Source organism: Sinocyclocheilus rhinocerous, unplaced genomic scaffold (assembly GCF_001515625.1).
Source record: "Sinocyclocheilus rhinocerous isolate Xijiao unplaced genomic scaffold, SAMN03320098_v1.1 scaffold2021, whole genome shotgun sequence".
Lineage (NCBI taxonomy): Eukaryota > Metazoa > Chordata > Actinopteri > Cypriniformes > Cyprinidae > Sinocyclocheilus > Sinocyclocheilus rhinocerous.
The window spans coordinates 251,118-263,453 of NW_015662687.1; the positions used below are offsets into that span (position 1 = coordinate 251,118).

At 35.5% G+C, this 12,336-nt stretch overlaps 1 protein-coding gene across 1 annotated transcript in view; it reads right to left on the reverse strand.

Moving 5' to 3' along the window:
- Positions 1–126: 126 nt before the first annotated feature.
- LOC107728240 (ephrin type-A receptor 3-like) overlaps positions 127–12,336 on the reverse strand; it is a 96,670-nt gene continuing 84,460 nt past the window's right edge. Inside the window, exons 7-12 of the mRNA XM_016538351.1 lie at positions 10,783–10,945; positions 8,562–8,664; positions 8,016–8,080; positions 6,127–6,252; positions 4,435–4,620; positions 127–356 (exon numbers count right to left, since the gene is read on the reverse strand). Coding sequence (XP_016393837.1) covers positions 277–356; positions 4,435–4,620; positions 6,127–6,252; positions 8,016–8,080; positions 8,562–8,664; positions 10,783–10,945 — 723 coding nt within the window. The 3' untranslated portion in view covers positions 127–276. The remainder of the gene's footprint in view (positions 357–4,434; positions 4,621–6,126; positions 6,253–8,015; positions 8,081–8,561; positions 8,665–10,782; positions 10,946–12,336) is intronic.

Genomic DNA, 12,336 nt, shown 5'->3' on the forward strand with positions numbered 1-12,336 from the left:
CGATGTTGCAAACACAAAGGCACCGTCAAAAAAATCAGGCTCTCTCCGCAGCAAATAGAGACATAGGTGAACCAGCAGAGAGCAATTTGTGTCTGTTTGTATAAATGAGAATGAAATGTTCGGAGAGCTTGGGAGAATTTCAGGCATGCTGTGATAAGCAGGTACTGTGAGAGGAAGCAGGAGAAGCTAAGACGCTGATGGGTTTTTAAATGATTTTAAGATGAGCCCTCTGTGCCTTTCCTCTGATCATACATCATGGAGTCTCATTAAATGCGCTCAGTGTGTCACACTCACTCGCAGGAAGCCGTCCAAAGAGCCGTTCTCCATGTACTCGGTCACTATCATCACAGGTTTACCTGAGGAGAGAGAAAATTCAGACATGTCTCAGTCTAATCGAGAAAAGATGTGCCACTGTGCTTTGCTGCAGTGCTGTCATTTCTGCTGGAAGGCTGAATTACCCAATTTGCAAACTAATGAGCTTATGTTGGACAAAAGAAAACATCTTCAAGAGAAAAATATAATACATTCAAAGGCATGGATAAGTTCGACCCTCGAGTTTAGATATATATGCTCAGCATGATGACTTCCAAAGTTATTTCAATGACAACATCAAAAACGTCAAGAGGAGACTCATGAGTGAACGGGTCATGAAACCCGTCAAGAACATTTTTTGCATTATTTTCATGACAATTAAGCACGTTTAAAAGTTTGGGGTGAGTAAGGGTTTTAAATGTTTTTGAAAGACGTCTCTTATGCTCATGAAGACTGCATAAAAAGCACAATATTGAGAAATATTATTATATATTATTTATATTATTAATTTAAAATAACTATTTTAATATATTTTAAAATGTAATTTATTCTGATTCAGTGTCACATGATCCTTTAGAATCATTTATTTGAAACAGAAATCTTTTAAAACATGATTAATGACTTTACTGTCACTTTTTTGATCAATTTAATTACCATTTTGCTGGAAAGTAAAATAAAATAAAATAAATCTGACTGACCTCAAACATTTGAATGGTAAATAAATAACTATATAAAATAACAAAATAAAATAAATATTGAAACAATATAAAATAATAAAAAATAATATTAAAATATACTAAAATAATAAAATATAAATTATAAAATAATAAAAAATATAAAATAAAATGCTGGCAAAATATAATGACACAACATATTGATAAAATAATGACATATTATTTAAATTACTTAAAGTGTAATAAATGGTAAATTAAGGTAAATTATGTATATATTCTTTCATTACTAAGTTAATAAAAGCTTTTTTTTGTCTTGCTTTACTTGCTTGCAATACGGTTGGTAATATTTGATGTGCTGCCTTTAATTTGTGCTGATAATAAAATATATGTTGAATCACAATTTTTTTTTTTACAAAAAAAAAAAAATACAGTAATGAAAATTGAACGAGAGTCATATTGTTAATAATGAGAATTGCTATATAGATACACACACACACACACACACACACACACATATATATACATATATATGCTTAATTGCTATGAAAATGTCATGAGGCGTGTCTATTTCAAACCAAATATAATTTAAAACACAATTTGTTTCTGGGCTGAAATGTGATCTGAGTTCCTGACAGGTTTCATGAGATTCACTCTCATAGTGCTCGGCGCTGCCACATGTGGGTGTTATAAAAGGCTCCGGGTTAAGCAGCTGAATTTTTTTTTATAGAGTTTGAGAGGGTGAAGAGATCAGGTTGATGGCTACACACCAGGTTTTCAACACATCACAGACATTATCTGAAGCCCATAACAAGAGCAGAGGTGCAGCTCTTCACATGACACTCCTGACACAGCGGGTCAGCAATCATAACCGTGACTTACTGTGACTTCACCGAAATAAGAGTTTCCTGCAGGATGAAAAGAGTCTCGGCCTGAACTTGGACGGAACACAAGGTCAACTGTCACTGTCTGACAGCTTTATTTTCTCCGTCCTGCCACTCATAAATCATTGCCACTCGGTTTTATCATCTGCACTTTATCTGCGCCTTATTTCAAAGCCTGTTTGTAAAGCGACTTTATATCAATAATAACCTGATGACCAGTCCGTGTTGTCACAATATGTATGTGCAGTAGTCATAATTTAGTCTTTTTTCCCCCTCCCAGCATCCCAACAGCAGACAGCACAGCACTGTGATGAATGAGATTTATGAAACATGCAATTAAAATGAGTGGAGAAGAGCAACACTGCACAACACATGAATATGCTGTAACAACAGTCTTGCTCACATCAAGCCGTTTATTCCAAAGAGTGGTATTAACACTGCAAAAAAAAAAAAAAAAAAATATATATATATATATTTTTTTATCAGTATTTGCATCTTAAAATGCTATAAATTTACTTGGGAAGCAAAACGGCATAAATCAATGAGACTAAACTATAAAAAAATATTAGAGTGTTTAGAGAGCATATCTAGAACTAAGATTTTCAAATCAGAAATTAAGCGTTAGCGTTAGTTCTGGCAGGTCACGTGAGTCAAGCTTGCATCAGCTGATTCTCAGCTGATCACATCTACCTATAGGAATACGACACCTATCGTGGTTCTTACCCCAATGGAAAATATAACATTTAACATTTTTTAATTTAACATTTCTTAATAACATTTTTTAAACCATAAATCCTACAAAGTGTGTTGGATTTATGCTTAAAATCTATTTGCCAAAAAAAAAAACTAAAAAAAAAACTAAATAGAGTATAAATAAATGTATCTTGTTTTAATGATATCCAAATATTTACTGGAAAATATTTTTCATTTTTTGGTAGTGCAGCGTGCACTTATAATGTTTCTCTGCGCACAGTTAAATCATTACCCAAACTGTAATGGACTGGTCTTTAGATTTCAGTTGAGTTGTTTTATGGTTTTTGATAGCAAAAAAAAAATCCCTCCTCCTTAAACCGCACATCTCTCCTCTAAACTTTTGTTCCTGAAATCCCGCTCATAATCAGAATCCTGGCCCCTTCGTCTCTGCGAAGCAGCAATCGCAGCTCCACAAATATTTTGCCTAACGCAGGGCCAAAAGCAGCAGGTTAAATGGGGTGTGAAAGTCTCTGGATTATTAAGAATTAACAGGGCAGAGTTAATAAATCACATCACGTCAGAGGCTACAGGAGACACATGCCAACCTCCCCTGGCCCCACAGCCCAAACTCTGCACCACAGACTTACTTTCAATCACATGCAAAGTGCACCACCTTTCTAAACACACACACACACACACACACACACACACACACACACACACACACACATCTTGTGTGTACACATCTATATAAGAAGCGTCTTCAAGTCCGATAGTGTTTCAGTCAACAGCCACAAATGACATTCATTTACAAAGAAGTTTTACCATTATTTACAGTCAAGAACTCTGAAGCGTGAGCACAGTAAAATGTACTCAGCCAACATAATCCTCATTTTATGAGGATTATGTCCTTTAAAATTGTAATGCTGTTACAATTTTAATTCATTTATTTTGTTTTATTTGTTTATTTTGATCAAAACAAATTCAAAAACATCTTTTAAAAACCTTTAAAAAAAGATCATAATTATTCCAAACCGTTGACCGATACTATATGTATTGCAAAGTGCATTTGCCCACAATTTATATTTAGCCATTTAATTACTTGAACATGCAAACAAAAATCATGAAAAGCCTGATTTTTGTGCGTACGTGCAAGTGATTGAACATTTAAATATCAAATACATTGGGTTCACTTGGTAATGCGCATACGCCATACACATCCATCTGTGCTCGCTATCAATGGAGTGTACTAAATTCTGAAGGCTGTGCGCGAGACGGAGCAAAACATGCAAAATGAAATATACCCCGGCCTTAATACTAGCAGTCTGTTTGAAGTCAGATAAGGTAAAGTGTGAACATTTTTTTTTCTATTTTCGCCTATATCATTAGGAAAAACAGCCCTACGGAGCCCTTGAGGAGGACTGTGGAATGGATTAGAGAATTTCGCTTTGATCAGGCTACATAATAGAGACTGATCTAGGGAGATTTACAAGCATACGTGATTTACAGCCCTCCGTGAATTGTCTCTCATGCTGGACTCTGGCCCAATGTTACAAGAAAGAGGTCAATAAAACAGTGGCTTTCTGTGCAGAGGATTTGCCAACTTCATGACATCCACTAATATTCCATAACTGGAAACAGCTAATGTTTTATATGAGACTCCCAAAAGGACGAGCGTTGAACTAACAAATCTAAACATGATAAATTAATCTTCTGAACGGATTCAACTCACCATAGAGCACATGAGAATTATCATATGCTTTTCATACACATGCAGCAAAAAACAACTAAATCACTCATCTTTCTCCTTTTAACGTGGTATAATAAAAATGGTATCAGAAATACATTTTAAACAGGTGTGGAGTGTAACTTACTGCGTGTGACCACACCCTCCAACCTGATGATGTTGGGGTGGTCGAACTGTCCCATGATGCTCGCTTCACTGAGGAAGTCCCGCCTTTGCCTCTCTGTGTATCCGGCTTTGAGTGTCTTGATGGCCACACAGATCTCCTTCTTAGACGGCAGCTTCAGTCGGCCGCTGCACACCTCTCCAAACTCCCCTGGTGAGAGACGGTTGTTTTAGAGAAAATTAAGGCTAACATGAGAAGCACTGATTTCTGTTCTAATTAAACTGCATCCCATGTTAATTACCTCTCCTCACTGGAGTTGTCAGGTTTAAGAATTACATCTAAGCTTTGTCTGTCTAAGAAACAAGACATAGTGATCTGTGGGAAGATGGGACAAAACATCCAATAGGAATGAACTGGAGATTTCCCAGAACATTTTTGGTAAAATGTGCTTGTAAATTGGCAAAATGCATTAGATATAATTCTTTATGTGGTTTGAAATGTAATTTGACATTGCATTGCATGCAAAACTGTTTTCAACAATGATAATTTTTTTTAGCTCAAATCAGCATATTATAATTAAATCTGAAGTATCATGTGACACTGAAGACTGGAGTAATGATGCTTTGTGTCAGAGGAATATATAACATTTATTATGAATTACATAAATTACATTTATTATTAACAGTTATTTTAAGTTATAATAAAGGCCAATCGCATAGAATCGCAATCGCATGAATAGATCCCATTTAAATTGATTTCTAGGGTGCGTACGCAGGTGTAAGCTGGAGATCAGATCTCCACTATGGATGATGCTGACAGAGACTTGGATGGACATTTGGGTAAAGATGATGTCACCACCTAGACATCCAAGCCAGGGCCGTGTCCTATTTGCGTAATTTGATGTGCAATTACTTTATTTCCCATGCAAGTTTAGAGAGATGGGTGAAATCCAGGCTTGATGTCTGGAAAAATTTAGCCGGAATAATTGCAAGCTGTCTAAACAGCCGCCATGCTGGACTTGGCCAGCGTTCAGATGATGTTGACCATCTTAAATATCAACCTGGCTTAATCCTCAGCAGTGATCACTCTGATAAACTATGCAGACAAATGAAGGTCTACCGAATCCACGCTAATAGATCATTTTCCAAGCTATATAAAAAAACCCTCCAACCTCTTTCTGCACTTTTGCATCGCTTGCCAAGGTGTACGAAAGCCGTAAAATGCAGATTTACAATAGAAGTGACATCTGAAGCAGGGAATGCGCTTATTTGTAGTGCGTGAGCCCTGATGTTTGTATGCCGACTTTACGGTGGTACATCAAAAGTGAGCGGGTTCTTTATTTGCTGGGCACTGCTGCATTGTCTACAGAGCCGTGAATCACAAGGCATTATCTTGATATGTGCTTGGCTGTTTAAGACATCAGGGATGCGGAGAGAGAGAGAGCTGTGGGGGGTGAAATATAATATCCCAGCCGGAGGCGTGCTCTGCTTACCCATGCTCCTCTGCTCCGGCAGCAGGCAGTCTATTAAAGGCATTGAGGTAGTGAGGATGAGCACTGGGAGGGACCCTTTCCCCATCTCAAAGCCACACACCTCCAGCTGCAGTGCTAAATGATTCTCATTTACACCACCTGCCATGTTTGTTACAAGTGTATTTTGGTCCCGGACAGGTAACTTTCTTTCATTGCACCAAAGAGTGAGGGATGACGCCGCATACCTGCCCCAACCACTTTGTCGATGGCAATACAGGACGCGTCCAGTTCCTTGGCGAATTCGTGCACGGCTTGACTCGGGTCTTCGTAAGTGTGTGGGTCCACGTAAGTCTTGATGCCAGGCAGTCTCACTGAAAATCAAACAAAATAAACACGATTGAACGAAATACAATTTTTGTATTTGCAATAAACCCACAATTTTTTGTGGGTTTATTGCAAAATATGCATCTATATATAATCAAATATTTAAGTGTTTTGAGAGTATGGGGAAACCAACTCGATTATGTTATTTGTGGTGCTTCATGGGAGTGGGCGGAGCTCAGAGCTCATTTGGTGCGATCTGCTCACTGTGACTTCAATAAAAGCGTATACCATCGACTAACAACCTCTGTGCTCACAGTAGATCTGTCTTTAAAGGTTTATCATTAGGTTATTGTTAAAAATTAATTAAATTAAATTTTCTGGAACCCGACTGTTTCACTCTTTATATGGTTGAATAAATGCAAGAAAGAAAAGACCAATCACAGTTTGGCATGGAAATAGATTTAGAAAAGAAGACCAATCAGAATTCATTGTTCTAAATGGTGAACATTCTGTCAATGTAACATGAGATTTTCAAACATTTTTATTACATTTCCTTAAAAGTATAAAGGTCAGAAAAATAAAACATAATAAAAAATGTTCGCCAATCCAACCCTGAATAACTTTTTTACTTACCATTTTACAATATTGAACTATAGTGTGTAGAAAACTGGCATGAGTGCCTCATCCATTTTGGATCTTACGTTGTGCTTGGTTGCTAAGTTACGAACCTCCGCCCACACAGCTGCAAATTTGAGTCAGAGTTCACAAAACTTAAACCCAATGAGAAATGTGCATAAGAAAATTTCTTTGCCACTGGATGTCACTCAGGCGCAATTCGTGCCAATTCCCACTGAAATTACTGGATTTGGCTTGTTAAATTTGACAGAACAACACTAAAATGTGAGCGCACCTTAAAATCAACATGAAATAGTGACTTATAAATATTGTGACATATTTAGGTATAACTGCTTGAATGAGTAAATGTAGGGTGGGATTTGATTTAGTCGGGAATTGATTGGATCGTTGGATGCTAATTGCTGCAATCTCATATGAGTGACAGCTTGCTGGAAGGGAGGGATTAAATCAACTGAAAAAATGTTTTTCTTTAAAGTCTGTGACATGAATTTTAAAACATTCAAAACATTTATTTACATATTTATTACAACATTTATAATAAACACCGCAATGAAAAAGAATAAATGTCAATTCTGACATGGGCGGGCTTGAGAACGGCGCGGCCGGTGGATTCGACGAAGGAGCGTCCGGCGGGCTTGCGGCAACCACATGTGACAACCCCGGGTGCTGTCTTGCAAAAAGTGTCTTGCACTGTAAAAATACTGATGCTTATGAGCAGCATTTGCTGTGCTTGGGATGTACCATATTTTGTCGCAGAGGTTGTTGATTTGAATCTTAACGATAGGAAGGTAAGGTTGTCAAGAAATGCAATTTGCTGGGTTTGAAGATGGATTTATGGATGACCTAATCAGTTAGCTAAGCTATAGTCCTACAGGGCACCTCATGCAGGTTAATCTAAGAGAAATTGTGTGGGCCTCCATTAAATTTCCTTCCTGACACCTCTGCCAGTGTGAAAAATGGTAGCATATGGACAATTGGCTTGCTGTAACTCGGGAGCAAAGGGATATTATAAAAACCTCCACCATTACTGGGTTCTTGTGGGCTGTCTGACATTTAATACTAGAGCAAAACTCTGTTTTGATTTGAGCTATTTGTAAGGAATGAGTATTAAATACTTGGAAAGAACCTGAATACTTGTAAGACTGAAGAATTATTGAGGTATACATATACTCACAGTGGCCGTTGCCAAAGGGCAGCCTCTTCTCATCTGGATGTTTGGACTTGCTATACCTACAAAACCTGTCAATTAAAGTGATGAAAAGCGTTAATTATTCTTAATGGCTTTAACTGGAACATTTTGCTTCTCTAAACGATGTACAAAGTGACTAAAACCTGAACAGACAAAAGTCAGAGCCAGGAACAACTTGACTGTTTTGCTTTGCTATGAGGCATGACAGTATTCTGGGGTCTTATAATAAGCCATAGATTCATGAACTCTTTCAATAATGCCGTTTGCCAAAATCAGCCCCTCTGCATGACATGACACTCGACTCTCACGGTGCCCGTTACATTCGGCAGGAAAAATAACACGGCTTCTGCCAAGTGAATCGTCTACGACTATATATAGGCAGCAGACATGGAGGGGCACACATTTTCATACTTCATATCTGAAGGGTGGGAGATCAAGGGTCCTGGGGAGAGACTTGAGACAGCAAAGTGACAGCTTCAAGATGGGCACACTTAAAGCCCTGCGTGACTGCGCTTTGACTGACAGACAGACCTGCTAATCACAATGTAGAGCACTACAGTGAGGAGGATGATGGCCACGGCGGAGGAGACAGCGATCAGCACTACCTGACTGTTCTCACTGGAGATGGAAAAGGCTGTGGGAAAAGACACAGAGAGAGAGAAAGAGACATTTTAAATTCACATTGGACAGAGTATGCAGCTTTTCAAGGGCTTTCCATGCTGTTCAAGCATGTAACATTTCTTTTTTTATTATCAAAATAATGACATTATCTGTCACTAAACCTACAGTACATCCCTCCATCCTTAGTTCATAACTCAATACTTCATACAGATTCAAACAGTAAGAAATAAAAAAGACACTCTATATCCCCTTGTGAAAAAGAAGTGTGCTTAATTGTATTGAGTGTGCATTTGTAGTTTGCTTCAAATTTTAAAAGTATATTTAAAATAAAAGTACTTTCAGATAATATAATATTAATGAAATAAAAGTCTACCTAAGTTCACTTAAAGAGAGTACTCCTTCATAAATGTTTATAACACACTTAAGTACACTTTTAAAAAGCGCTCTCTGTAAACGTAAATTTAAACATTTGATTTTAAATTACATTTTAAATCAATATGTTTAAAAATTTTTTTGTCATGCTTTAAAGTACAGTTATTGTGATGTGTTGACTAACACATGTAATTTCAACTGTAGTGTGTTGTTTGATATTACATTTAAAGTTAATATATTTTACATGTACTAAATTGCAACTTCATCATTACAAATGTATAATTACCAATATATTTTGACTTGCGAGTTTCAACGGAAATGACAGTATATTTTAGTTTACCATGAATGCTTGTCAGTACTTTAACCATATTTAAGACAAAGAAGTAATTATGAAATAAAGATGTATAAAAAAGCACTCTAAAGTTCACCTAATTTAAAGTATTATACTTTTTCAATCATGCAATTAAGTGTTCAAAAACATTACATTCAGATTGTACTTATATATTCCTTTGAAGTACAACATTTCTGTAATAAGGTTTTTTTTATATGCTAAAGTGTATGAAGGTCCGTTTAATATTTTAATATTTCACCTGCCAAGAGTTTAACAATGTCACACAGACACAGACTTTTTTTTTTTTTACAGTGAATTTAAATTTCAAGTAATTGTGCGCACATTTTCTGTCACAACGATGATATGTCAACTCATAAACAGTAAAGTGTTTGTAATTTTTAGATAATTTCCCACATTATAAGAATTTCCCATTTGTAGCTAAAACATTTGTGATATGAAAAATGCATTTTTTACTCCGTCAACACTGTCTGTTTTTCTTCAGTAGATGGAGCTGACAGTAAGCTTGAAACAATCTTGTATTCTCAATCCATTCTTAATCAAATCTGAATGCTAGCTTTTAAATATTTATCATAAATATGTGACATGACAGCACAGGTTTTTTTCTATCAGATGGTGTTGACACATATTGAGTGATGGCAAAGAAAAACACATTTTGTGAGAAAAAAAAAGAAGCAGCAGGAGGTTGCATGCCAATGTAAATGATTAGCTCCGATGCTGAAAAGATTAATCCAAAATAATTCCTAGGAAATATGTATATTTTTAGATCTGTAGCTTTGCATCCCAATACTCAATAATCAAGTCATCAGATTATTTTACACAATTTATACACTATCCTACATATCTATCTCTATTCATAAAACATTTTCTTTCATTATGGACTATCTGGTGACTGAGAAACATAAGTCCATATTCAGACCTTTTCTGCATAAATGATGATCTCAGTAGCACCTCGGTGTACATTTCACACCAGCTATACATACAGAGGCGCTTATAGATGGCTGATCGTGCTCAGAAACCTGTGGAGAGCCACTCACAGTATCATTTCATTACATGAGTGTGCATTGATTTCCTATAAATGTTTCATTAGATAAAAAGGCCTTCAGCAATGCTGCACCACAATATAGAGGTTTACAAAATGCTCAGTCTAAGTGCTTAATAGTGCTGCAGACAACAGTATACCATCATGGGACAAAAGATGCAGCATGTATCGTTTTAGCCAAGTGGTTTATACTATGTAAATGACTTGTATGACAGTGTATTGGATCAGAAACCAAGGGAATGGCGAGCCTTTGTCTGTATTGTTCATTGTGCTGCACAGCTGTGAATAGATTGAATCCGGCGTTGTGACAGCAAGGGAATGTGACTGTAAATAGAGAACAGAATGACATGAAGTATGTAAATGCTTACAGTCTGGACTGGTCTCAAACTCAAACTTGCGACTGCTACCGCCGTATCCGGCCGCGGTTCGCGCTCTGATCTGCAGCAGGTAGGTGGTGTCGGGTTTTAGGCCGTTCAGAGTAACGTTTGTGGCCTTTGACCTCAGGATGGTGTAGCTGGTCTCTTGTTCCTGCTGTAGGAAAGAAAGCAAGAGGAAAACAGAGATATGTTAGTTTTAGCTTAACATAAACATGCGAGCATCTTTGGCCTCCAAAATAAACGGCAGATTATGAAGGAATCAGATTAATGATGACTCAAATGCACCTTTTATGATTTTTTTTGGTTATTATAATGCAATATTTAATAGAAATATGGAAGAACAAGGATAGAACAAGTCAACATGAAGAGCTTTTCACAACATATTTTAATTCATAATCTCAAGTACACTACTGCTCAAATGTTTGGGGTCGGTAAGATGTTTTAATGTTTTTAAAATAAATCTCAGAGACTGTTGTTATTTGTTTAAAATACTGTAAAAATAGTAATATTATGAAATATTTTACAGTGTAAAATATTTAACTATTTTTCAGTTTTAATATGCAATTAGTTCATATTTTACTATTTTCATTTCTTTTATTTCTATTTGAATATATTTTAAAATGTAATTTATTCCTGTGATCAAAGCTGAATTTTTAGCATCATTACTCCAGTCTTCAATGTCACATGATCCTTCAGAAATTAATCTTTATTCAACATGCATTATTATTATTATTATTATTATTATTCGTGCCCTTGGACTGATTTGGTGCTAAATAGTTTATATAGCATGAAGCAGGTCCACGTTTAGTTGTTTTTGTACACACATGTTGGGTTTATTTAGATATTATGGCAACTGTGCATTTATCCCTCTTATTTTTATGTACCAAATTTATGGAAGCTTATTTCCGCCAAAATATAAAAAGAAAGTAAAAAAGGTAAATGTAACTTATCTCACAATTCAGATTTAAAAAAATTTTTTTTTTTAAGCATATTAAATTCTGTAAAGCAGATTCAGTTTCAAAAGTTGTTTTTTTTGTGTTTATTTATTTATTGGAAAAAAGTAATAATACTTTTTTTCAGCAAGCACACATTCAATTAATAATAATAAAAAAATGACATTCAAGACTTTTACATTGTTGTAAAAGATTTCAATTTTAAATAAATGCTGTTCTTTTGAACTTCCAATTTATCAAATAATGTATTCCATTTTTCACAAAATGATTAAGCAGCACAAATGTTTTCAACTATGATAATTATAAGAAATTTTGATCACAATACCAGCATATAAACAGTAATACCTTCTGAAAATTGCTTTTGCCATTGAAGGAATAAATTATATTTTGAAAAATATTAAAATAGAAAACAGCTATTTTAAATTGTAATCATATTTCACAACAGTTTTTACTATGTTTTTTATCAAATATATTTAAAATATAAAAAATAATGTTATATGTACAGTGGTGTGAAAAAGTTTTTGCCCCCTTCCTATTTTTTTTAATTGTTTGCATATTTGTCACACTTAAAAGATTCAGATCATCAAACAAA